Source organism: Anopheles gambiae, chromosome 3, assembly GCF_943734735.2.
Source record: "Anopheles gambiae chromosome 3, idAnoGambNW_F1_1, whole genome shotgun sequence".
In the NCBI taxonomy this organism is placed as follows: Eukaryota; Metazoa; Arthropoda; class Insecta; order Diptera; family Culicidae; genus Anopheles; species Anopheles gambiae.
In genome coordinates, this window is record NC_064602.1 from 12,622,527 (window position 1) to 12,646,122 (window position 23,596).

Here is a 23,596-nt window from a genome sequence, read left to right on the forward strand (position 1 = left end):
AAAAATCCATTCAGTCAAGATTCTCCATACAATGTTTCAAAAGTCCCCTTCTTCTCCGCCAGTTTTCGTATGCAAAACAGCCAGCCAGGCTGTTGTTAATTTGCAGTAGCCTTGCCGAAGCACAGGCAGTCTCCAGCAGCCACCCAGCGCGGTGTTATTATTTATTGAAACGAGTTGGCTATAAAATGGATAGAATTTCTCGCACGCTTATTTATTCGCAGAAATTTTAACACAGCTGAGCGGGCCCAATCTCCGGACCTTCCAGTTGAGCTTGTGCCAGAGAAATTAACGGCAAAGACCACGTCTACCACCACCACCACCGCGGCCAAAAAGGTGAGAAGCGTAAATGGTGATTTGATGAAACCGATATCGATCTTTTTTCGAACGACGACGCTGGACGACGTTCGGAGAAAGGCCCGCATCGTATCGAAAGTGGTTGTGCCGAATGCTGAGACGAGGTGGCGAGCGGAGAAAATAAATATCAATAATAAAGATATAAATATCTAAGACATCGATACAGTGTGGCGAGGTATCATCGTTCATGTTTCGAATTTATGACAACTCTCCCTTTGGCTGAGCTAGGCCCTGCCTCACCCTTGGTCTGGGGTCTGGCTTCATTCGCGTTCGGTCATTCGGCTTGCACTGGAGTTCAGAATGGTCCCCTGGGTGCGATGCGGGCAATGCTGCAAACTAGCCAGCGGTAGAAACACATGTATGTGTGGCAATGGTACACGCGTCTAGATTACGTTAGGTGGATGGTGAGATTAAAAAAGAATTACGTACCCGTGGACCCGGGACCTGGGGACAACAAATGTGAGGATATAAGCGAGCTAATCTAAAACAATCTTTCTCCCTAGGGAGAGAGTATCATCCATTATTCGCCATCGGGTTCGACTGCGAAGGGTCGAGCGGTGTATCTAGGTTTGAGGGTGCTAGAAATTGTGATGCAACATACATTTGCTTCAACTCTTGCAAAGGCTTTTATCTACCCAAATGTGTTAAACATTGTTATTGCTTTATGAAATACATTTTACATTAAAATACTTATATTGTTGCCTCATTAGCTTGACATTCGTTGTTTGCTTTCAAAACCACAGTTTTGTATAGCATAGTACATCATTACCTAGCGCCCTGTTGTACATTTGCATTAAACGATGTTGCCAGTCCTGCCCCGAAGCGACTCGTCCGACATTACAAGGGGGAGGATCATAACGTTAATTCGAATGGCTCGAGGGCGATTGATTCTAGCTGAGCAACAACTGCTGGGGTAGGAATTGTTCCAGATGTAGTTGGATAGGGGAAGATCTGTCCGAAGCCACAAACCAACAGACAAGCAGGCAAACAAACAAACAAACAAACAAGCTGTTACATCCAGATCAGTAGTGGAAAGCACCAGTCTCGTTAGGATAGCCAATACAAATACTGCATCTCTGCGTGTATCTGTTGGCATGTTTTATTAACCCTCGAGGGTGGTTTCACGCCTAATCGTCGATTCGGAGGGTGTATAGAGAACGAGAGAACAGGACCTCTGTTCGTCGTGTTTGAACCGGGGATGTAAGTGGGAACAAAGTGGCTATAGAAGAGCAGCGAAACCCTGATAGGAGGAGAATCGAACAGGAAACTACACCATACGAAGGGTGGTGTACTGGTTCAGCAGTGTGATTGTAGCTAATGGAGTGTTTTTATGGTTGGAGTGGGTGTACGCATAAATGTGAGCCATAGATGTAGGGATAATGACTAAAATGGCTGCTTGTTCAGTCGGCTTACAACATATGACTTATGCTGGTAGTTTAGTAGCGAGAGAATATCATGTATGAAGATTTTGATATTTTAGAAAATGGACTTAACAACTACTAAACAGTTAATCATATGAATGATAGAAATTCTGTGTATTTAATTGTTTAGTCACGAACTAAGCCAGATTAATTTGTAATTCAATGTTTATAGCAGTAATTATTTAACATAATTCATTATTTTTTGAATAATTAACTGCTGCTTTATAAAACAAGCCTTTTTTAAACAGTTTAGCTAATATGTTGCATCTGAAATGATACGGCCAACCAGGCCGTCATAAAAAGTCTTTACGAGAAATGAAAACAAAATGTTTCATCTTAAAATTATAAAACATAAAATACTGATTTTATACCATTTTTTGTTGAGTAAAGATATCAAAGATATTGTCTAAAAACAATAATAACTCTCTTAACCAAGGAAAACTAAGCACTACCTAGTCAAAAAATATATACGGAGTACTTTAAACGATTTTTCCTAATAAACTGGTAACGGATTAAAAAAAGGCACCAACAGATCAGCAAATAAGCAAACTAAGCAACTGCTAAGGGCCTCGAGCTAAAAGAGTACCTAAAATACCCTTCCCTCACACTGAAATATCTAGTTTTTTTGTCTCAATTTTTTTTTCATTTAGCAATTGTAATATATTTTGTGTCATAAAAAGTTTTCAATGATATGAGTAAATCAACGGTTTAAAAAATGCTTTGCGTTTAATTATTGGATCATTTGTTCCGTGTATTTTTGCTTTATTACAAATAAAAAACCTAAGAGCAAATTAAAGTCTTATTATTCAATAAACAAATTTCATACATATGAAATAGAGGAATTGATTAGTCGAATATGCTCTTTTAAATGCTTTTTAGACATTCCGATTCCTTAGTACAAATAAATTTCAGACAACCGATCACTAACGTCTCGTCTGCTTGCTCTGCCCTTTACAGATTGTCCTCAACTCAATGCACCGCTACCAGCCCCGGATTCATCTCGCGAGGCTAGGGCCGGGCCAAAACATACCCATCACACCAAAGGAGCTGGCCGAGGTCGATCACAAGACGTACGTCTTCCCGGAGACGATCTTTACCGCGGTCACCGCGTACCAGAACCAGCTCATAACGAAGCTTAAAATTGACTCGAATCCATTCGCCAAGGGTTTCCGTGATTCATCCCGCTTGACTGATTTCGATCGGTGAGTTTTTTTTTTTGTCTTCTTTGTCTTGTTTGTTCAATTGCTCCACTACCTCACGCGTAAAAAAGACCGTTTCTTTAGAGTTTTTTTTGGTGCACCCATTTCAAGAGCTTATTCAATCGATGTAACGCTTCGGTTCGGTGTTGGAACACATGGGCGGTATGTCAAACGGAAGATTTAAATCGTACGCGCTGGTTCCGTTCGTACCGAAAAGGGAAATTGTGTAAGCGGCTCTTAACGGGACCGGCGGGGCGGTGTGCTGTTCCGTCATCGGCCAACCTATAATTTTCCTATCGATGGTCATAATTCTATCCGGCACGATGTGTGGTGCACCACCATGGTACACGATCATCGGCAAAAATCAATCGAATTCGCCCCCGTCTGCCAACGAGTTTCGCATCACTTGTCGCTAATTGGCACACAACACGGAATCGCACCACTCAACGCATTTCAACGGTGTGTAACATTGGCTTAACACAGACGCAAACATTGGGGTAAAATCGTTACATTTCAAGTGCTGTTCGAGCCGGCGTTGAGACATGATAAAATTAATTTTCTTGCATCCGTTTGATCTCTCGAAAGCAAAAAAAGTGGGGGGAGGAAACACCCTCACGCGAACAATCGACCAGCAGACCAGATGCTCTCCGATGTACAAGCGGTGCACGTCTGGTGCAGCTTTGGTGCAATGTTGTAGCTCATTAGATGGTGCAGGTTCATAAATAAACCGTAGCGCCGTCGCAGCAAGACATACATCATAAAACGGGAAAAAGCCAAACCAGCTAAAAAAACACACACACAGTCTTAGGGGGGAGGTAAAAAATCTAAAACCCTTCAAACAAATCATCAAGTCAAATGCCGCCGTTCATCATTACCATCCTCGCGATTGCGAGCGCATGTTGCTTTGCTTTGTTGATGCCGTGTTTACCATGATGGATGGATGCACCTCCCACTTTTCTATGGTGCAATCTCACCCACCGGCGCGTGGGATCGTGCGCGGTCGGCGATTAAATGCGTTTTCTTTCGTTGCTGCGCGTTCGGTTTGATTGCGAACGTTGAGCATTGAGATGAAAATCGTGCCCCGTAAGATACGGTGATCTTTTCAACACCAAAGTGACATACGAAACAAAGACATAAAGGTGGCAAAGCACCGGTTCAAAGATATTACCATTACCATCCCAGCGCAGCAGTAAAAGAGGTGGTCCGATCTACTTGCAAAGATCATTTCAACATTAATAAATTTCAAAAATGGAGTCGTGTGAATGTGACTTGCATTGTACAGTGCGTGTTGCATTTTCCAGTAATTATCGCATCGTTTTGTACTGTTCGCTCTGTGCTCTTGTACTTATGTTTTACGCCCCTTTTGCTGCAATATTTGTTTTATCATTGGCCGCTCTTGTTTTATATTATTGTATGTGAGGTTTTGAATGTTATGTTTCATTTTATGCAATATTTCCTTAAGATGAATTGTTCTTGTTCTTATTATTCTTCTTCTTTAAAAAGTTTTCTTTATTTCTAAGCAGACATTTTGCTTATTCCTGAGAATGTCCTTTTTATATGAACTGGACATTATTTTATTACATACATTGATATTTACTTATTAGAAAAAGTAGTAGCGTGCAAGTGAAATTTATAAGAAGCTTTTATTTTAACAGTATCGTAAATAAATGGTTTGAAAATACATCTTTTTAGGATAGCCTCAATTATTGCTGTATTTTGTTTTATTTTATTTGTATTTTTTTGCATGAATAATTTAGTAGGAGGCGTTCAATTGTTCTACTTTACATGCATTCATTGCAACTTGTATTCATTGCAAGTGTTTCATTATTCGTAGTTTATTTATGACATCAAATAAGTCTATTCCTCTTAATTTGTTTTGAAACAATGATAAAAGGTTTATATCTTCAGCTTCTATAAATAAAAAAACTGAAATTTTCAGTTCTGAAATTCAAATAAGTTAAAATAATTGGTTGCTTTGCACAAACTTTATTAAAAATGAAAAAAAGGAAACAAAAAATAAATCTAGATCAAAATATTTATAAAACTGTTTATTTGGAGTAGGTCGATGGTTTCAGTAATCGATGTAATCTTTTGGATAAGGATCTTTAGTAGTCCTTATGCTGAGGAAAGTGTTGATCTTTTAATTGATCTTTTAATGACATTAAAGCAAGGAATCCTTTATTTGGCCGCCATGATCGTTTAGGTCGTTTTTCCAACAAGTAAAATCATTGAAAGATATGTTTAACATTTAAAAACTATTCAAACTTGCATGAAAATGAATTATGATACTACCCATCTTTATGCAAGTATTCATTGCGTACCACAACTCACAACAGAACGACAGCAGTCGACGACATAAATATTGTTAATTTAATAAGATCTCATTTTCATCATTACTTTCGGTACTATTTACTGCTGCTGCTATTCTTCCCTTCGTCCATTCATCATCCCTTCACTTGCCCGCGACAGCACACAAGCGCATCCCACACCGTCTCAGACGACTATGTTTCATACTTTTGCAAACACTTCCCATCCGTACACCCATTCGTCTCTAAGCTGCTGATTTGTTGCACTAATGGAACATTCGATCCACAAAACAGACGGACACAAAACACAACAGGAGAGGCAAGAACGCAACATTAATATTCGCGCGCGCCCGTTCGTTGGTTCGCTTCTGCTTTGTTGCCCTGTAGCTGCCTGGTCTGTAATTAGGCCCGAAAAGCCGCCAACATTGCGGAATCACTTCTCGTTCCGTTGCTCAGTAGTTTTCTCGGTCTTTTCTGGGGCTTTTTTTTTTTGCTGCTGCACCCATCCCAGTTTCGACTGGTTGAATTTTCATGTTTTCGCGCATAAAACAACAAAAAAGAGAGAACACAAATACATCTAAGCGCGACTACAATAACCATAAATATAGACCCACCAGAAAACGAGTCCGCTCTGGCCACACATTCGATAGCGGGACCCTCGTTCAGTAATGGGACGATTGGACGCACAATTTTCTTTCCACTGGTAGCCCTCTCTCTTTCTCTGTCTCGTTTTCTCTAGGAACATCGCGAGAAAGGATGTATGGTTCAATTTTCCACCACCTCGTAGACCGGCGTATGAGTGCAAGTTTGTTGCTCAAAGCGTTGAAGCATTGCTTCCTTCCTCCCGCTCAATTTTGCATCGAGTTTTCCGTTTCTTTTCTCAATTTTCCCACTCGATCGATTGCACGTTCTTTTTTTTCCCTTCATCCCGTTGCAGGGGCATGTCTTGCGAAACAAGAAAGCAAAAACTCATCGATTCTTCTCAAGCGCTTCGCAAAGAAAATGCGAACATTGATTAATGGCAGGTTTGGGTGGCACACTGTTGGGGTGAAGCAAGGATGGGGTAGTAGCGGAAAAAAAATCTTTTGCCCATACCGACATCCGGTCGAGCGCTTTCCGCAATAAAGCTCAACGATCCGGGCTGGGGGCTCGTTCCAGTGCTTGTACCCCGGGTTGACTCCTCTAGCGTTAAAACAATTATTTTGCAATGAACAGTTTCACCCGTTATCGGAAACCTCCCGCCGCCGACGGGGGCCCCCGCTTGGTGAGAAATTTCAATCAAGTGTCTTTGGCGGACCGTTGTTGCTGCGTCGTCTTCCGCCAGCGACACCTTCGCCTTGTGCGTTTCTTTGTCACGATCGATCGACGAAACCGACACCGGGCGGTTGGAAAAATAGATGGGAAATGCCGACACACCGCTGATGCCGCTGGAGCATGATTTATTGGGCCAATTAGTGTTATTGATTGCTTTCTGATTGTTTTCCACTTTTCCTGCTGGTGCTGGATTACGTGTGAGTGTGTGGTTTGGGGTTTCTTTTTTTTTTGTGTGACTGGCTTGTTTGCTCGGAGGCTTGGTTTGGTGGTTGTGTAAGATATTTTGTTGCCTAGAATCAGTTCTCAAGGGAAATTAGTTTCGTCTACCAGTGGGCGGTATTGGGAAATGAGTATCAAAGGCTGAAAATAGAAAATTATTATGAGGTTTTCTTGGAGAAGCTTTTCTGTTGTGTTGCCTTGTCATTTTACTAAATTATGAATTTCAAGCTCATCGAAATTTCATAAAAATGTTATTCTGCAGTTTAAAACACACGAATATGATATTATTTACCATCAAAAAACTTTTCAAAGGTGTTTTTTATATCAACACATTGAACAAAACTGAAATTAAATTGCTAAAAAGTAAGGCGCCTGAGTACAAAAATAACACTGGAAAAACATTTCCCCAAGATAGAGCTGTTTAGTAACACCTCCAAGTAGCATAATTATTTTGACAGCCCACTCACTGCTCCGTCACGTTGTGTCGGTGGCCAGTTTGTGCCCTGTCGGCAAGATCAAAAACTCCGAATGTGTCTTTCCCCCTAGTCGTTTCTGTCACGCTGCATCCGTCCGTTGCAACAACAACAACAACAACAAAAACACAAAAACGGTTGAACCAATTTTCTTCAATTTGCATACCGCTGCATTGATTTAACCCACGGCAAGAAGCGGCCCGCTTGTGCAATGCGAAAAACGAGCAATCGGCGGCTTCCGATGATGCACTCGTGTTGAGCTTGACGCGAAGAAGAACAATGTGCCACAGTGCCCGGGCCACAGAGAGCTCAAAGAATCCGCCCGTGAAGTGTTAATTTGAAGAAAAATGGCCCCAGCAGCAGGTTTTGGGTTGGGACCGGCTTTCGCCTGTTGCAGTGCACCATCTTCCATCTACCGACCGAGGGAGCGGCTCGCGGTACCACTGGTTTGCGTAATTAACGCGTAATTTGAATAAATTGTGAACTAAAGCAGCTTGGACCGAGCGAAAGCATGGAAGAAAACGGGAAGGAAAATGCTAAGAAATGTCCCGAATTCGACACCGAGTTTTTGCTGGCCTCGGTGAGTGGCGATCGATTGATCGTTGCAACTCTGCTCAGTGTTCACCCGTGATCCGGGCCACCACTTTACAATGTCGGTTCGCGCGTTGTTGTTGATGCGTTTTGCTACACCTTTCGGGACGCCCTTGGAACGTTGGCATGAATTATGAAAGGTGAAAACAGAGGGAAAATAGTGGGGAGAGCAACGTACCGGCATAAATGATCCGGTCCGGTCATCTTACACCGCTCCCCGTGGGCAGCGGTGGGCACGATAGCGGGATTTGTAGCACCACCTTTTCGATGTTTTCGACGCAAACCGAACGTTGTAGCGGCTCCCGCGTGTGTGCACTTCCGCTGCACACTGCGCACAAATTATGCACCACGCAACAGTTGTCCCGGTCGTAGTGGTGGTGGTAGTGGCGGTTCAGGCAAGCAAGAACGATGCATACAGACACAGGGAAAAAGTGCAGCAGTGTGCGAGCAACCGTAGGCACTCTGCTACTGAGCAGGGGACTGGGTGCTGGGTGTGGTGGTTTGGGTTTTAATTCAGCTAAAATTAACCTCAACATGAACAACTATTAAACTTTCACTTGATGATGACGTTAGAACGGGCTGTGGAATCGGATTTTTTTTTTATTCGGCTCTCCTGCCGGCTTGCACCACGGTGAAAGGTGCAATGATGTAATTGTGGTTGTTCTGCATGCGTTACTGCAAGGATAATGATCAACAGGGGGTTTATCATGTTTTGAGCCTGAGTTTTGTTTTTATTTATAATCTTTTCTGTATAAGAGCTTAAATTTTGTACTACTTCACACAAAAGTGAACAATAAGTAATGTGATTTCTTTACGGTCGATCAACACGAAGTCGTATTTTAAATTAAATGCTCTAATATAATGACTCTGCTTTGCACGAATAATTTCAATAGTGGGATTTCATGTTCTGGATCCAGAAGTTATATCGTTTGGTAATAAAACATTGTGAAGTATTTCAATTGTAAACAGTGTAAACAATTACTCAAGGATCTGTTCAAAATCTATTTACAAAATTTGAACATTACCTGGATGAGTTGACTTGATTTTTCTTATTAGAATTTTTATATATCCTTAAATATTCTTCACTTTTCTATTTAAATTAAACTTATCTTTAATCAATGTTACACTTAACTACGTAACTGTTAAAATTTAAATAAATTAATAACAATCGTAAGGTAACAGAGGATTGCAAATATTTGGTTCTTTTAAATTTTGTTAATTTTCTCAATAAATATGCAACAGTTTTGTCCACCCTTATGTCCCGGCCAAGCCCACTGTTGATGAAAATTGCCGCCAAAAGGAAGGACCTCCTTTTTCGCACCTTAATTTCATTAAATTTTCACCTCTTTTCGCACAAACGCGCCGCCGCCACCGTTGCACGCTGGGCACGCTGCAACCATCTCGATTGCATTGTTTTGGGCCGTAAATGTACTCGCAACACGCTCCTCCTCAGCCAGTGGCCCTTCACCACGTGCACTCCAGTCCACTCCAGTCTCCGTCAGTCCGTCCAGGCGGCCCAGTGAGTGACCAATCTACCCGTTGAACCAAAACCCCCGCCCGAAAAATAATACGCCCCGAACGAGGTGAAGTTCATCCTTTCCAAATGTGATGATTACAGGGCGGCACAGGGCAACTATCAGGGACCGCGTTCGGGGCTCCAACCGGCCCAGTGTGGGTACTTAAATGGTTGTTAAAAGTGGTGCGTAATTATTCTGACACTTTAGGCGGCCCGGGCAGAGCCGGCCAACATGGCCTGCAGTCTCCCAGTCTCCCAGGGGGGGCCGCGAGAAGAGCACAATGCCCTGCACGCCACGCACCCGCGGTAATATAGCGTGCCCCCACGAAGGACGCTGGAGATGAGTGACGAAAACAAAAACAAAAAAAGACACGGGTGAAACAGAAACATAAATTATTATGTTGTCCGTGCACCATCATACATCATCAGCGCGCCACACCGTGTGGTAATGATTGATAAAAATGCAAGCGCGTTTCGCGTTACAGCGCGTCATCTTGCGCGTCACACCGTTGCCAAAAAAAAAAAAAACAAAAAAAAACAAAAACAAAATATATGCTGCTGTAACCCGAGCTCGCCACGAAACGCACGCTGATGAATGCTCATTTTCAGCAGCTTCTGCAGGATGTGAGGCCCACCGGTTGCTGGGTGCTGGCGGGGCAACTGCTGGGCGATGGTGATGTGAAGTGCGAAGTGGTAATTTATTCGAAATTGATGAATTTTAATGCAAAACTCGTTTCTCGTTGCGCGTTGGAAAACTCGTTGCCGCGGTTGGAAGCTGCGGAATGGGTATGGCGGGCGGCGAAAGGGCGGATGGAAAAGTGAACGCAATTTTGGCAATGCACCACTGACCAGAAAGGATCTCTAACCCGGTAATTTTGTTTTGCTCGGGTTGCTCGGCAAAAATGATCGCAGGACGTGCGTTAGCGAATGCATGCTTCGGGAAGTTGTGAGGTTTGAAGGGCTCCTATCGAGGTTGATGTCGAACCAGACGCAGTGGCGCGTCGGTTTGCGTTTGCGATGCGGGAGAATGGGAGCGGTCGGATGGCGCGAGGAGTGTAGTTCGGGCTTTTGACTTGCGCGCGTTAACAGTTCTTTTCACGAGTGTATCGCAGGAAAATTGTGGCATTTTGTAATGAGAGATTAATAATGACTTTCAGTGTCGAAAAGCATTAGCTTACCTTCCCTCAAATCGGGCTGATACGGACAGTTTAATTTATGCGTTAGTCAATCCCAGGCACTTACGATTTTGTTTGCCATTGAAGCGAAAACGCCAGCTGTTTCTTTATAAAATTCTTCAACAAATCCGTTTTCTCATCTAAATTATTCATTAGAAATGTTTCAAAATGAACTGACATGAATTACCATTGATTTGCATACAAAACAAACAATTAACAATAATGATTTAATCAATTTACTTAATTGATATGAAGTGTACGGAATGGTATGCTCGTGTTAAATAATATACATATTCTTGGTTTTGGTATGAAGCTCTTGTAATTCTTTTCTAATTTTTACATACGTGCAAAGAGATAAGGTAAAGGAAACATCGATAAGGTTTTGTGACGAAAGATGGTCAATAAATTTGTAGAGAAATCCGTGAAGTTAAGAAGGTTTTTAAATTGCAAGAGTCCGAAATGGACTGACCTATATTGTATGCTATATAATGTGTAATATAAGCATTTATAATTGAATTCAAGCATGTACAATCTTAATCTCAATAAGACAAAATTAAGTTATTGTAATTGATTTTTGATTTTATAATGTTTTCAAATAAAGAAAAAGATTTAATTTTAGGCAATCCTTTCGGGATATGTTTTTTTTTAAATCTTATTTGCTTTATTCGCTTGCTGCAAGCATTTGATGATAACAATAATTTTACTTATTTATTTGTATCGTTATTAAATGCATTTTACTGGTGGGTTGCTGCTGCAAACCTGAAGCACTTCGGATAGTTTTTATTGTAAAAGTTGATTTTTTTCTTTTAAAGTTTTCAGCTCTATTCTTTGTGATGTTTATTGTGAAAGTTGAAAGCGATTGAATATTTTCATCAATTGAATCTAGATTTTTGTTAGAATAACTTGTCTGTGTTCGGTATTAAGGGTTAACAAATTGTACTTAACATAAGCGTTGTACGAATCAAGCAACTCCTGCAACCAATTCAATTCTCAACTTATACAAACGCACAGCTAGAATAGTTAACAGCTCATATTTCTGGATGATTCGATTCTTTTTTTTCCTTGGAAAATAAAATATTTTTTAGTTTTGGTTCAGAAAAGTGCCGTTTTTATATGAAAAGCCAGGATTGTTTTAGCCAGCACAAAAAGTGTTGGAACTATTTTAAAATCTCCAGACATTATAAAAACACTTTTGAACCTGCAAAATTGGCTCCAAATCCTTCCACAAGCCATAAATGCGTGGAAGGTTGCCCGCGGGCATCCTCCAATCATCCGTTCGGCGATGATGATAATGATGAAGCTGATGGTTAGGTGTGAAGTTGTCTGCTGCACGCAAACTCCACACGGACGAACGTGATTGGAAGCTTCTAACGAACATTTTCAAACAATTTTTTTTTGGTGTAGATGCTGTCTATTGTTGTTGTTTTGGGCACAAAATTTAACACTGAAATAATGAGCACGTGCAGAGAGCACCTTCGAAATGGAAACTTCGAACTCCAGTTTTTGCTATATTTGTGTGTACCTTTGGATTTAAAAGGAGAGCTTAGTTGTTTGACGGTGTTTTTGGAGCTGTCTCGTTGCTCAATCCTCGCCGTTCATTAGCTACGCACGGGCGTTGCCAAAACCAAAGGCCGTCGTGCAATGCGAGACAATCAGGCGACGAGTTGATTCCCTTCGTGTGCACACCAGCAAACCAAAACTCCCAACACATCCTTCACACGCACAGAGAGAGAGAGAGAGAGAGAAAAAAAATCACAAAAACGTACCAACGATGCAACGAATCGATGATGCTTGAGGCGTTGACGCAGATCGCATGCAATGCAGACTCACATTCCCGGGAAATGGGCCACTCTTTCCCTCTCGCTCACTGGCTGGAATTCGCTGGCCTCTTCAGGAGCATCCTCCTGAGCCCTGCATGCACCTCAATTACACATGCCCCCCCTTTGCATCGTGGAAAAGGAGCTGAAAAGTACAATTTCATCAAAGGCTCGCCGAGCCGCCCTGTAATTTACGCCACAGCCGGGGTTTGCCGGCTGCGGGGCCAGTGCTGATTCGACGGTTCGACCATTCGCCGAAAGGCTATTCCCTAAGGGCGCACTTCAGCTCCCCGCGGTACACGACAGCATCTTGTGGCTGTGCAGCAGCGTGGCTAAATTGTAACTTGAAGCCTTTCCAAGTTTCCGCTCGTTGTTGTTTTTTTGTGTGTGTGCGTGAGTGTGTTGTTTTTATTAGTGCACGGAATAGTATCCGGCCGTTTCGTCAGGACCTTGGACTCTTTCTCATTCATTCCCGTCTTCATTTTATTACCAGTAATTGCCTCAAATCCAATGATTAACAGCTCACCTCATTACCATTCGATAATTGCTTTCATCACTCACACTAACCTTTTACCATGTTTTCTCTTCTCCCCTTTCTTCCCTCTCTCTTACCCCAGCGACCCAATGGATGCCCTACTTTTCGAGCAGCATATGCGATCGCCGCTGCGCCTGTTTCCCGATCCGCTGATGGCACAGTTCACGTCCGGCCCCAGTCCTGCCGACTTTCAGGATGCATCTTCCGCCGCCCTGCTGGAGAAAGCACGCCAGCATCTGCAGATGTGGGGCCGCTCGCCCTACAGCGAACTGCTGCTGCCCCAGATGTACCAGCGGCCGCAAGCGCTCGGTGCGCTCAACCTGGGCGTTTGGCAGAACTCGGCCAGCTGGCCCGCTAGTCCACAGCTACCTGCCGGGTTTCTGCCCAATGCAGCGGCTGCCGCAGCGGCCGTTGCTGCTGCAGCTAGTGCTAGTGGTGGCCCTCGGCATACTACACCACCACCACCGCCGCCTCCACCAGCAACAGCACTGGGACCTTCCGGAGGCACGATCCTATCCCCATCGACACCGCTCACGCCGACAAGCTCCTCCGGCACGCCTTCGCCGGATCCGCGGGCCAAACACTTTACCCGCTTCACACCATACCAAATACCGCAGGCTCAGCATCGATCGTCACCGGCACCGCCACCTTCCTCTCTTCCACCGGCCGGCTCGCCGGGCAGCTCTTCCAACTGATCAGAAGCGAGCAGAAGCTCCCCATCAGCCCCAGCTTAGTCATGAGATTTCGTTCCAAGTTCAGTATCATCAGTATTAGACGAACGATGCACGGCGAATGCATCGAGATGAGAAAGACTTCCACGCAGAAGAAGCAAAACTATTTAATTTATTTATGCAGATTTGTTGTGTAGCTTCCCGTTTTGGGGCTTTCCGTTACTTAATCACTTACGATACGTGTGTATAAAGGCGAATGATTGGAACTACTTGTAAGCAGTCAATGTTGCAATATGATAAGAAGTTGCTCGTGAGGTAAGCACTTGTATAGTCAAATAAGCGAAAGGAATGCATTGGGAAGAGTGCTACACCTTTTGTATCTCTTCTCGAGGAAAACTCCTGAATAAGCATGAGCAAATCAACGAATAATCACCAAAATTGTTATACCAAGTAAAACTTACCCATTAAATAAAGGAGTTTCTTTTCAGTTTCATGTCCGAGTAGAGATGTTTTCATTCGCAATAAAGCTTGTTCGAAATGATGACCTAATGTCCCTATACAATCTGTTGTTGGCCCTGGAAGCCCAAATCAAGCAACTGATCATTTGCTGGCGATAAAATTCTTCCTTAATCCTAACAAATGGAACCAAGATCCAAGCTCATACAACACAATGTAAGCACCACGAAGTTCGGAGTTCAGACGTTGGCTGTGATCGTATCGGAGCATCTTAATTTATTTCCCCAGTTTAACCACTCACACGCACACAGACTCCTAGCACGAGCTTGAAAGCGTTGTCCACACCAGCTAATCGTGTAGCATCTGCTGCAATCGAACGTGCAAATCTTGCTTGCTACTGTACAATGTTTCTTGCCGCTGACCTACTAGCACCTTCTAACGACCCCGTTGGCCTCTCCCTTTCGTATGGTCTACGGTGCAAAGAAAGCGGATATTGCTGCTGTCCAAAAAATGCCATTCCAGAGGAAATTGACGGCGCAACGGGCAGTGTGCAACTGCATCGTTCGAATCTTTCGGATGATAAATGATGCACCCGTTTCCCTCAGGACTTCCAACACACTTTCAGCCGTGCAGTGTGCAAATGTGGACAGTTGAAACCTGATACCTTTAACAAACCCGGAGCATTACTGAAAATGGCTCCGGCAGTGGAGCGAATCGCGCATCAGGAAGCTGTGAATGGCTTTTTTTGTTATTGTGTGGATAAAATGTGTCAAACTTTAAACGCTGACGTTACCACGAACGAATGCGTGTACGGGAGACGCTGTAAATGTCGACTTGCTGCAATCAGATCACAAGTGGCCACGCTCAGAGTGGGAGTGTTTGCTGGCTTAGCCAACGGAGCAACCGGAACAACAAAAAATATTTAAAAAAAAAATCTCCAAAAATTCGTGATGATTGATGACAAACAATTAATCAACGTAGCGCGAACGAACTAGCGAGCGTCTTTTTATTTGGGACAATCTTAAATCAGAAGAGCTAAGCGAGAAAAAGAGAGTGAGAAAGGGCAAAGGAATGGACCACTTTATCCATTGACGCTTTCTTGACACGGTGGAAAGGTGAAAAAGAAGCGCTCGTTATCCATCCGGCTTTTGTTCGGGCTGGAATTGGACGGCGGGTTTTTGGGGTTCCGCGAACACAGCCCTGCAAACCCTGCCAGAATAGATGGGTGAGCTTACCCACGACACGGGTTTCGTTGTCCTGCTGCTTCGTGCCATTCGATGACAGGGAGCTGATAATTTCATCAAACTTCAACAGTTCAATCCTCGGCTTTGATCAACGATCCCACTCGATCGCTGCTGCGATCGAAGGGTGCGCTTTTGTTGCCCGCCACAAGAGATGACGCGTACCGGATAACGCTTCGGTCTAGATGTTGAGTGAAATCGGATGAATGATTGGCTCGAGTGACAATTGAAACATTGTGAAGTATAAATGGTAAATACAACACAAAAAACCCTCCGCGAATGCTTGGTTGAGTCTATTCTTTGTGGCAAAAGGTTACAGGCATTGTTGACTTTCGGTGCGGAGTTTTGGTGGATTTTCTAGGTTTCAAATTGAAAAGAAGCATAAAAATGTCATCCCGAACGTGAGGTGTACCTTTATTCCAAACTGACCATTTCGTTTGTGTGAGCATTTCGATAAACATTTTGAATCAGTTTAATAATTTCTCTTACCAGATCTTCATCATCATACAAGTTCGCTTTACCATTCATCGCATCGCAATTGTGCCCAGCTGCGAGCAGCTCAAGCGAGTGCGTTAATGGGCTCTCGTAACGAAAGTGTTAATGGCCACTTCCAGGCCGCTAACGATCAGTGAACACCAAACGAGACGCTATCCGAAAGCTCCCATGCGAATGCGGAGCCCCAGCCGACCGGTCGGTCGAAACGAAACGTCCTAACGAACGCACCAGAGTAAAGTAGATGAAATTGTTTTAATATTCTGTTCACCAACTTTGATACAGTTTTCATTGGCAAACCCCCTTTCTTCAACCCCCTTCGGGAGCTTCAACGATGAAGCATTCGTAAAACTAGCAGGGCATGGTTGGTTGTTTGCTGTAGCGCGGACTGTTCTAAGATCCTTGGATGGCCTCTGATGCGCCACACCCCGTTTGCAGGCGTATTGCGGGAAAGTTAGCGACGCGAGGCGAAATATCGTAAAATGCAATAATTTATACCGGCTAATTTGTAGCGACGCACCGGCAAGAACGGCTGGAAAGGAAAGGGAAGGGTTGCAATATCAGCCATCATCGGTCGGTATCTGCGTCCAATTTAACCGAACAATGCCGCCACGCCAACTGGATTGAGGGTTAGTTCAATTTGGATGCGTTGTAGGTCGAAAGGCCTTTTCTGTTGGGGTTTAGTTTTATGTTACTTTTTTTGTGATCTTGTCAATTTAAGTTTCTTTGAAGAAGGTCGGTTTTGTATTGCTCAGAAAAATATTTTCTAATTTAAACTCACTTACTTCTAAAACAATCGATGGCTTTATTCAATCGTTAACCAGTAGCTGAAATATATTTCTCTATATGCTGCGCAGATCCTGGTAAAGCTCCAGGACCGGTACATAATCGGCAACTATTCCAGAACTGAAAAGACTTCAGTATCAGTTAGAGGAATGCCACGTATCTATTGCAGGACTGGATTGGGAACAGTACCAGTGTCGGTATCGGTTCAATACTTATTTCAAGTGTTTTTTGTTTGTTTGTTTAATTATGAGGAATTTGCAGTACTGCTTAAATCCAGGTGTATTTAGACCGTAGAATAAGTGTCTCTTGGTGTGCATCTTGAATCTTAAAGAGGCACCTGTGCATTGCGTTGTAAAGCCATACCCTAAATACCCTGTTAGTAACAAATAGGAGATTGAATAATCAACTACACTGTTCTATTTCATAATGTCTATTGTTTTATGTATACTTCCGATAGGTATTGGTGTTCATATCCTTTTTTGCAATTTTAGGCATTTGTGTTTTGATTTTGTTTTTAGTTTTTCAGTACATTTTAACAGCTAAAGTCGGAAGAGGCTTTGTAAAAATACACCTGCTTAGAACGATTTTGAATGAGTTTTGGATTACTGCTTGTATTGCTAAGGAGTAATGTTGAAAATTCCGAGCAAATGATTATTTTACTTTACAGAAGTTGACAACAGTTTTTCACTGATGCCTTGATTCACTGCCAGCAGAAAAAAATGGATACTTTTTTCCAGAATCAACGAAGAGATGGCATTGTAATGGCAAATCTGAACAATTATAAAATGTATAAAATAACTAATAAATCCCTTTTTCATAATTTATGTCGATCATAGCATTCTTCTTTTTTAATTTTTTAATAAATGATTTGAAATACACCAATTGGTTTTTTTAACACGATATTGTAGTTAATTCAATGGATGGGAGAACATCCTTTACGACTATGTACTAATAAATTTCATAAATGTTTATAGGTTGACATTGTCGCGTTAGACATTGGACCAAAACTGGGAACCAAAAAGTCATTTGAAATAAACGATTAAAATGTTTAAAAAAAGTACATAAACATGATAACACAAACTAAGTTTGAACTGTGACATAACGTAGTCTGTAAAAGACAACAACTAAGATTTCATGTTTGAAAATGTTGGTGAATAAGTCCAGTAACGCTTGTAGCATTGGTTGCAACTGATCTATTAAACACGCATTAAATACGGGATTTTCATTATTTTGGAGTACGAAATCAATGTACTGTGAACTGTTCAAGTATGTATGTCCTTTGTGTAAAAATATAGTTAAATATTCAGAATTAACATCACCTGAACAAAACACTGTCAAAATGTGTGATGTGTGAAAATGTGTAGCTAATATAACATTTTGTTTCCTCAACACTTATCCAACAAACACAAAAATTGGAAAATAAAATAATCGAAAATATAATTATCTGCATATTCAAATCCAGTGCAATCCCTTAGCAATAAAACACCCTTTTGCTAGGCTTTGCAAATCAAGCCCATTTTCTAGCAATAAAGGCAAATGCTTTTATCCTGTCCCTAACCGGTGCTTCCGAATCTCCCGCTCCCGCTGTCTCGCTTAATTCATTTCAAGCAGCACCGCGAAGTCAAGCATACGTTTCGGTACTTTGACTTCTGCCTCCGCGTAATCCGTAAGGAATTTGCATTGAAAGAATGAGCAGAGGATGAGCGATTAATTCACCCTGAAACACACACAAACGCACAGATAATCGGTGTGCGCTCGCGAGAAAGACAGAAAGGACGAAGAACGCGGTGCCAGCGGACACCCCATGGGTGGAACCTTTCCGAGCGAACATCCACAACCTAACACCATCGGGTGGTGCCATAAATCGATTCGCTGTTTATTTTGTATAATTTAAATATCTCTCCATTCACGGGGCCCGGGGAGCGCTGCGTTGCAGCACACACGTCGCGACTGGCGATGAGAAGCTGGCCGTAATGGCTTCTTTTTGTTCGTCCGTTGCCCCAGCACCCGTTGGAGTGGCTCAAACCCGGGGCAGCCGGTTCGTGCGTTTCAGCAACGGGGAGGCCACCCGTCGTGCGCGCTCAAACGGGGAAGCGATTCACCAAAATCATCATAAACATCCCAAAGTCACAGCTCGGGCTTCGGGACACTGGTCGTGGAGTCACATTCGCTTGGCCGGAGAGCTTGTCCGGAGAGGCCCCCATACGGCGACGCGGGCATGTGTGTGCATTCTGATAGAAGCCTACGACGCTTATTATTCAGATGGTTTGTGGTCGTTTACTTTTTGTTGTTGTGCCATGCGCGATGCTCAGTATCAGGTGACGCTGGATCGTCCACCCTGATATCTGCATGACCACCTACATGCGTGTCCAAGCGAGAGAAAGGCGATCGAAAAAATGCACACGACGGAACTTCTCCTGCTGTGTTGAATGTAAGACCAAGGGAAGGGGGTAGAATCTTACTGCGGGGAAAGAAGAAATCAGGGGAAACTTTTCAATAAGCCAAAGATAATTCTACAAAATCAAAAGCTTTTTACGGAAGGTAATTTAATGCTCAAGTTGATCAATGTTTCTTTCAATTAGCAGAAAGGGGTTACGTGGTCTTAAGCAAGAAGTGTTATCTGCTCTTCAGCTCACACATCAACTCTTGGGCTTTTTTGGAATAGGCTTGTGTTTTACATTTTGTTGTAATGAATCGGGAATTTCGCCCACGACGTCACATTTTTTAAGAATGTTTTCAAAAAGGGGAAAAAACAGTGTTCTTTAAATAAAAGCCCAACCCTGACAGCTGATTGACAAAACAATAAAACAGCAAAGCCACACGCAAAGCGCATCGGCGGCGCTTCAGCCAGGCATCCAGAGCATAAAATAAAAGGGAGGCCTGTTTAATCGCAGTGCGACTTCGCAGGGTGTGCGCTTTCGCATCAGAGCCGTCCGCGTTGCTCGGTCTCGGTGGCCAGTCTAGTGCGTCTGTAACGCTTCATGAGTGTGATGGTGTGAATTCCACCTCTATGACTGTGGTGCCGATCAGATGGACGGGTCTGTGACATGACAAATGAGCGTTATTCACGCTCATTTACACGTAATTATTCACCCGCCCTCGCCCCAGCTGCTTGCACCGAAAGGCCAGTTCACTCCAAATGCAAACGATGAACTGCATGTTGCATTGCGTGCGTATGAGGTGGATTTTCTATAAGATTTTGAGTAAAACTTTTAATTAGAGTTTGGCGCAATGTTAGTATCAATTGCTGCTGCTGGACACTTCCAAGTAGACGTCAATAACTTAAATCAATTAAATATGCAAAGAAGCGATGTATTTGTTTGTAAAGGCGAAGTATTTCTCTTTTTTTTTAATAAACCATTTTTATGAGTATAAAATCCCTCTTGTGTAAAAACTGAATATAAAACTAATAGATCTTGCAGTTCATCACATGCAAACTCACGACCAAAATTCGTTTCATTTGTGCATCTGTTGCATCGTTTGCATATGCTGGGAGCAGTGATTGCGGTGACTAGCAGAAAAAAGCGTAACGTAGCGAGAAGCAGATGTTTACATTAATTAGATGTAGTGATAATACAATACTTTAAGCACTAGGTGTGATCATAAGATGCCGCTATTAGTAGAGTTGAGCAAAGGCGTCAATGCAACATTGTAACATCTCTATTATTCTATTCAATTCCCTTGCATGCAGCATCATTCTTCACACCATTTCACACGCTTTTAGCCTCCCGGTATTAATAGAAACGTTATACTTGAAAAGTTGTCGATAATTTTCCATACAAACGCTTGTAGAAATCAAAATTGAGTACACATTATTGTCCTATTGCAAAATACAGTCTAAAGTATAGGTATTTCCCTGTAGTAGTATGGCATGTATTACTCAATATTTTAAATTTGAAAGTTCTTTGAGCAAATTTCATCAATTAACGCAAAAAACGCTCTTGCGGTTGAATTTCAAAAATCATTTTAAAAAGGTACAAAATTGTAATCTTCAGTTGGAATCAGATCAAATAACTAAATTAGTGGCTAAAACCTACCACTTCAAGCAAAAGTATGCGAAAATTAACTATAATTTGATAGAAAACCTCGAAATTAGATAAAGGCAAATATTCGAGATACGTGATTACCGTCGGTTGGTATTAATAGCGTATATTGGGGAACAGGAATACAGGTATTTGGTGGGATCTTGACTGAACATCTTAGAGTATATGAATTTAATTTTATTTATTTTTTATTGTTTTTCATACGATACAGCACAGTTAATGTTGTAACTGTGGAGTAAATGTACCCTTAGTGATGATTGGACCAATCGTGATTGTAGTGTGCTAAACTACATTCTTTATGAAGTGTTAGAATCAATTTAGTTATTCATGACTGTATGAAATGTTCTGTAATTTTTAATAAAAGATTTATATGTTACATGGTACCTTTCCAGTATATGTCGACCGATATTATAACAGTATTTCTCACGGTTCGAGCCTATCAAACCATGAGTACTTTAGTAAATTCGTTGTTTTTAATGCTATAAATAATTTTGTTTGGAAAAAAAATTAACGAAATTAAATAAATAAATAAATACATTTAATTTCCTGACACTTTAAACTCACCACAATATACCTGTTGCACTATAAATTCCACCACTAATTGTACATGTACCCTATGTACTTCACATTTTAGTTAATTTAATCAATAAATTTAAACATTCATTACATAAATAAGGGATTGATTTTTTTAATTATTTACTTTGATTCACGATGGCTAGTATTGTACAAAACTGGAGCGAAATAATCTATTTTTCAATATCAACCAAACGTTTGCTTTACGATACACTTTTCTTACCAAACCAAAAAATCCCACCCATCGCTCAATAGATTACACCGTGGTAGATTAAGAACAGATTTACCACTAATTACTCACCGGGAACAACCAGCGCAGCACGCGCGACCCTTTTTTCCAAACAAAAATGACATCTCTCTTCGGCAGAGTATTATGTCACCCTTCTGACCCGGCTGCTTGACACACCACGGCCCTCCTGTGCCAACAGCTCATCACCAGCTAACCATCACCATCATCGAGTGAGGCGAAAACTCCCATCCCACCGCTTGCCCGGGAGTTTCACCGGGACGCAAGGGGTGTCCCAATTACATAAATTACACTTGTTCCCTGCTCTCCATTTTCCGCCAAAAAATCCTCCACCATCCTTATGGCACCGTATGGCACACGGAGTCAAGTGAGATTTTATTAACTCCTCTCCTGTCGCTCTCTCTTCTACCTGCTCCCTCTCCTGACCCTACGCTTACCAAGTCAACACACATTTGGTGCAGCCCCCGTGGTAAGGGTGTCGATCTAATGCAAACAGGATGCTGTGGTAAATAAAAGGACAACCCGGCAGGCGCACGAACACAAACACCCCAACGCCATTATCATGCTGCTGTGCAATTTGTGAAACCGACACTGATAACAATCTACCAGTGCTCAATCTCAAACGCGTGTCGGAAGGCAAAGGGGAAGTGCGTCTCCTTTGTGTGTGTGTGTCTCAATTTGTCTCCCGATGGTAGCTGGTTTAGCCCGGTGCCGGGAACATCTCTCCAGGGGGTACCAAATCCCAGCGGAAACGGAAAAACCGTATTGTGCAACTTCACATCCCTCCCAGGACACGGTTGTAGCGACGTATATATATATGTGTGTGTGTGTGTGTGTGTGTACTCCCAATAATGTTGTTTTTATTATCAAGAGTGAACTTTTCCGGTCCTGGTTTTGCACCCGTCTGTCTGCATGACCTTACGGCATCGGGCCCTTGCTGTGTGTCGTTTGAGATAAAAATGACCAAAGAAATGAAATTAGTCTCGTGCCCGCACGCAACGAACTTTAGAATTGTCTCCCGGGCGGGTGACTATGGGAATACGCACTTGATTCAATTGTCCAAATCCCCTTCGGAATCTTCGGCAGGGATGGTAACAGCACTCGGTTTAGAGTATACCAGTGTCACTTGTTCAATAGTCATCCTCAGCCAAAAGGGGTTTACGGGAAAAGGGACCAAGCCAAGCTTGTAAAAACAATCCACAAGAGCTCGTGTTTTTGCTCGTCCCACCAACCCGGTTCCAGGCAAATGAGAATCGAAATAAGTGTGATTTTGTTTAATTTTATTACCTGAAATAAATAAATAAATTTGAAATAAATTGAATATACGGAGCTCTTTGGGACAAGGATCCTTGTGCATGCCGTTACCAATGGGTCGAATGCACTGGGTGCTACCCGTTATCCCTGCTCGAACGCGTCTTTCAATTGTCCAGGGAAATGGATGGACATTCTGATTGCGGAAAGAGTTGCAGTTTCCTATCACTCCTGGGAGTGGGCCTGCACTGGTGCCGGTCCAAGCCCAGCAAAACAAGTGAAAAAGGCTGTTCTAGAAAGACTGAGGTACTGCCGCAGTGGACGCAATTGCTGTCGGAAAAATACCGACCTAAAGGTAAGAGCTGCTATGCGCATACAATCTTTCCCTTTCTCTCTTATTTCAAAAGAAAAACAAGCCCTAGAATATCGGAAATTTATTATCAATTATTGGCTCACTGATAATCCACAATGTGTTTGCTAATTTTATTGCCATTGTTCCGTAGGACTGCTTCAGAGTGTGTGGTACTCGTGTACGCACTGCACACAACGACGGTTCTCCGAAGGATTATGGCCATGATTTAGATGCGCAAGGATATGAGTTGCTGTAGTCCAGCTCAAGAAGGTCTATAAATTTTCATTTAAGCACGCATATGAGTTGAATTAACCAGGTAAGATCTGTAGAACACATATACATCCAGCAATCAATTCTAGTTGCTGTAAAAAATAACTCTCGGATTTTAATTGCCGGACAACAGCTTTGTAGTAGAATTGTCTATTAATGACCCTTTTAAGCTATCATTACATACACACGTGAATACAAAACCCTTCCATCATCTCAAAACCCGTTTTTTTTTTAAGTTCGCTTAGCTCATCTCCGAATGCCACCCGCTTTGAAGTCACAGGTTTGATTGACGGA

The 23,596-nt window shown here is 42.4% G+C and overlaps 1 protein-coding gene across 1 annotated transcript in view; it reads left to right on the top strand.

Annotated features, from left to right (window-relative positions):
• Positions 1-14,088, top strand: part of LOC1275417 (T-box protein H15) — a 55,997-nt gene extending 41,909 nt beyond the window's left edge. The window contains exons 5-6 of the mRNA XM_061657653.1: positions 2,733-2,977; positions 13,003-14,088. Of these exons, the coding sequence (XP_061513637.1) occupies positions 2,733-2,977; positions 13,003-13,615 (858 nt within the window). The 3' untranslated portion in view covers positions 13,616-14,088. The remainder of the gene's footprint in view (positions 1-2,732; positions 2,978-13,002) is intronic.
• The last annotated feature ends 9,508 nt before the right edge of the window (positions 14,089-23,596 follow it).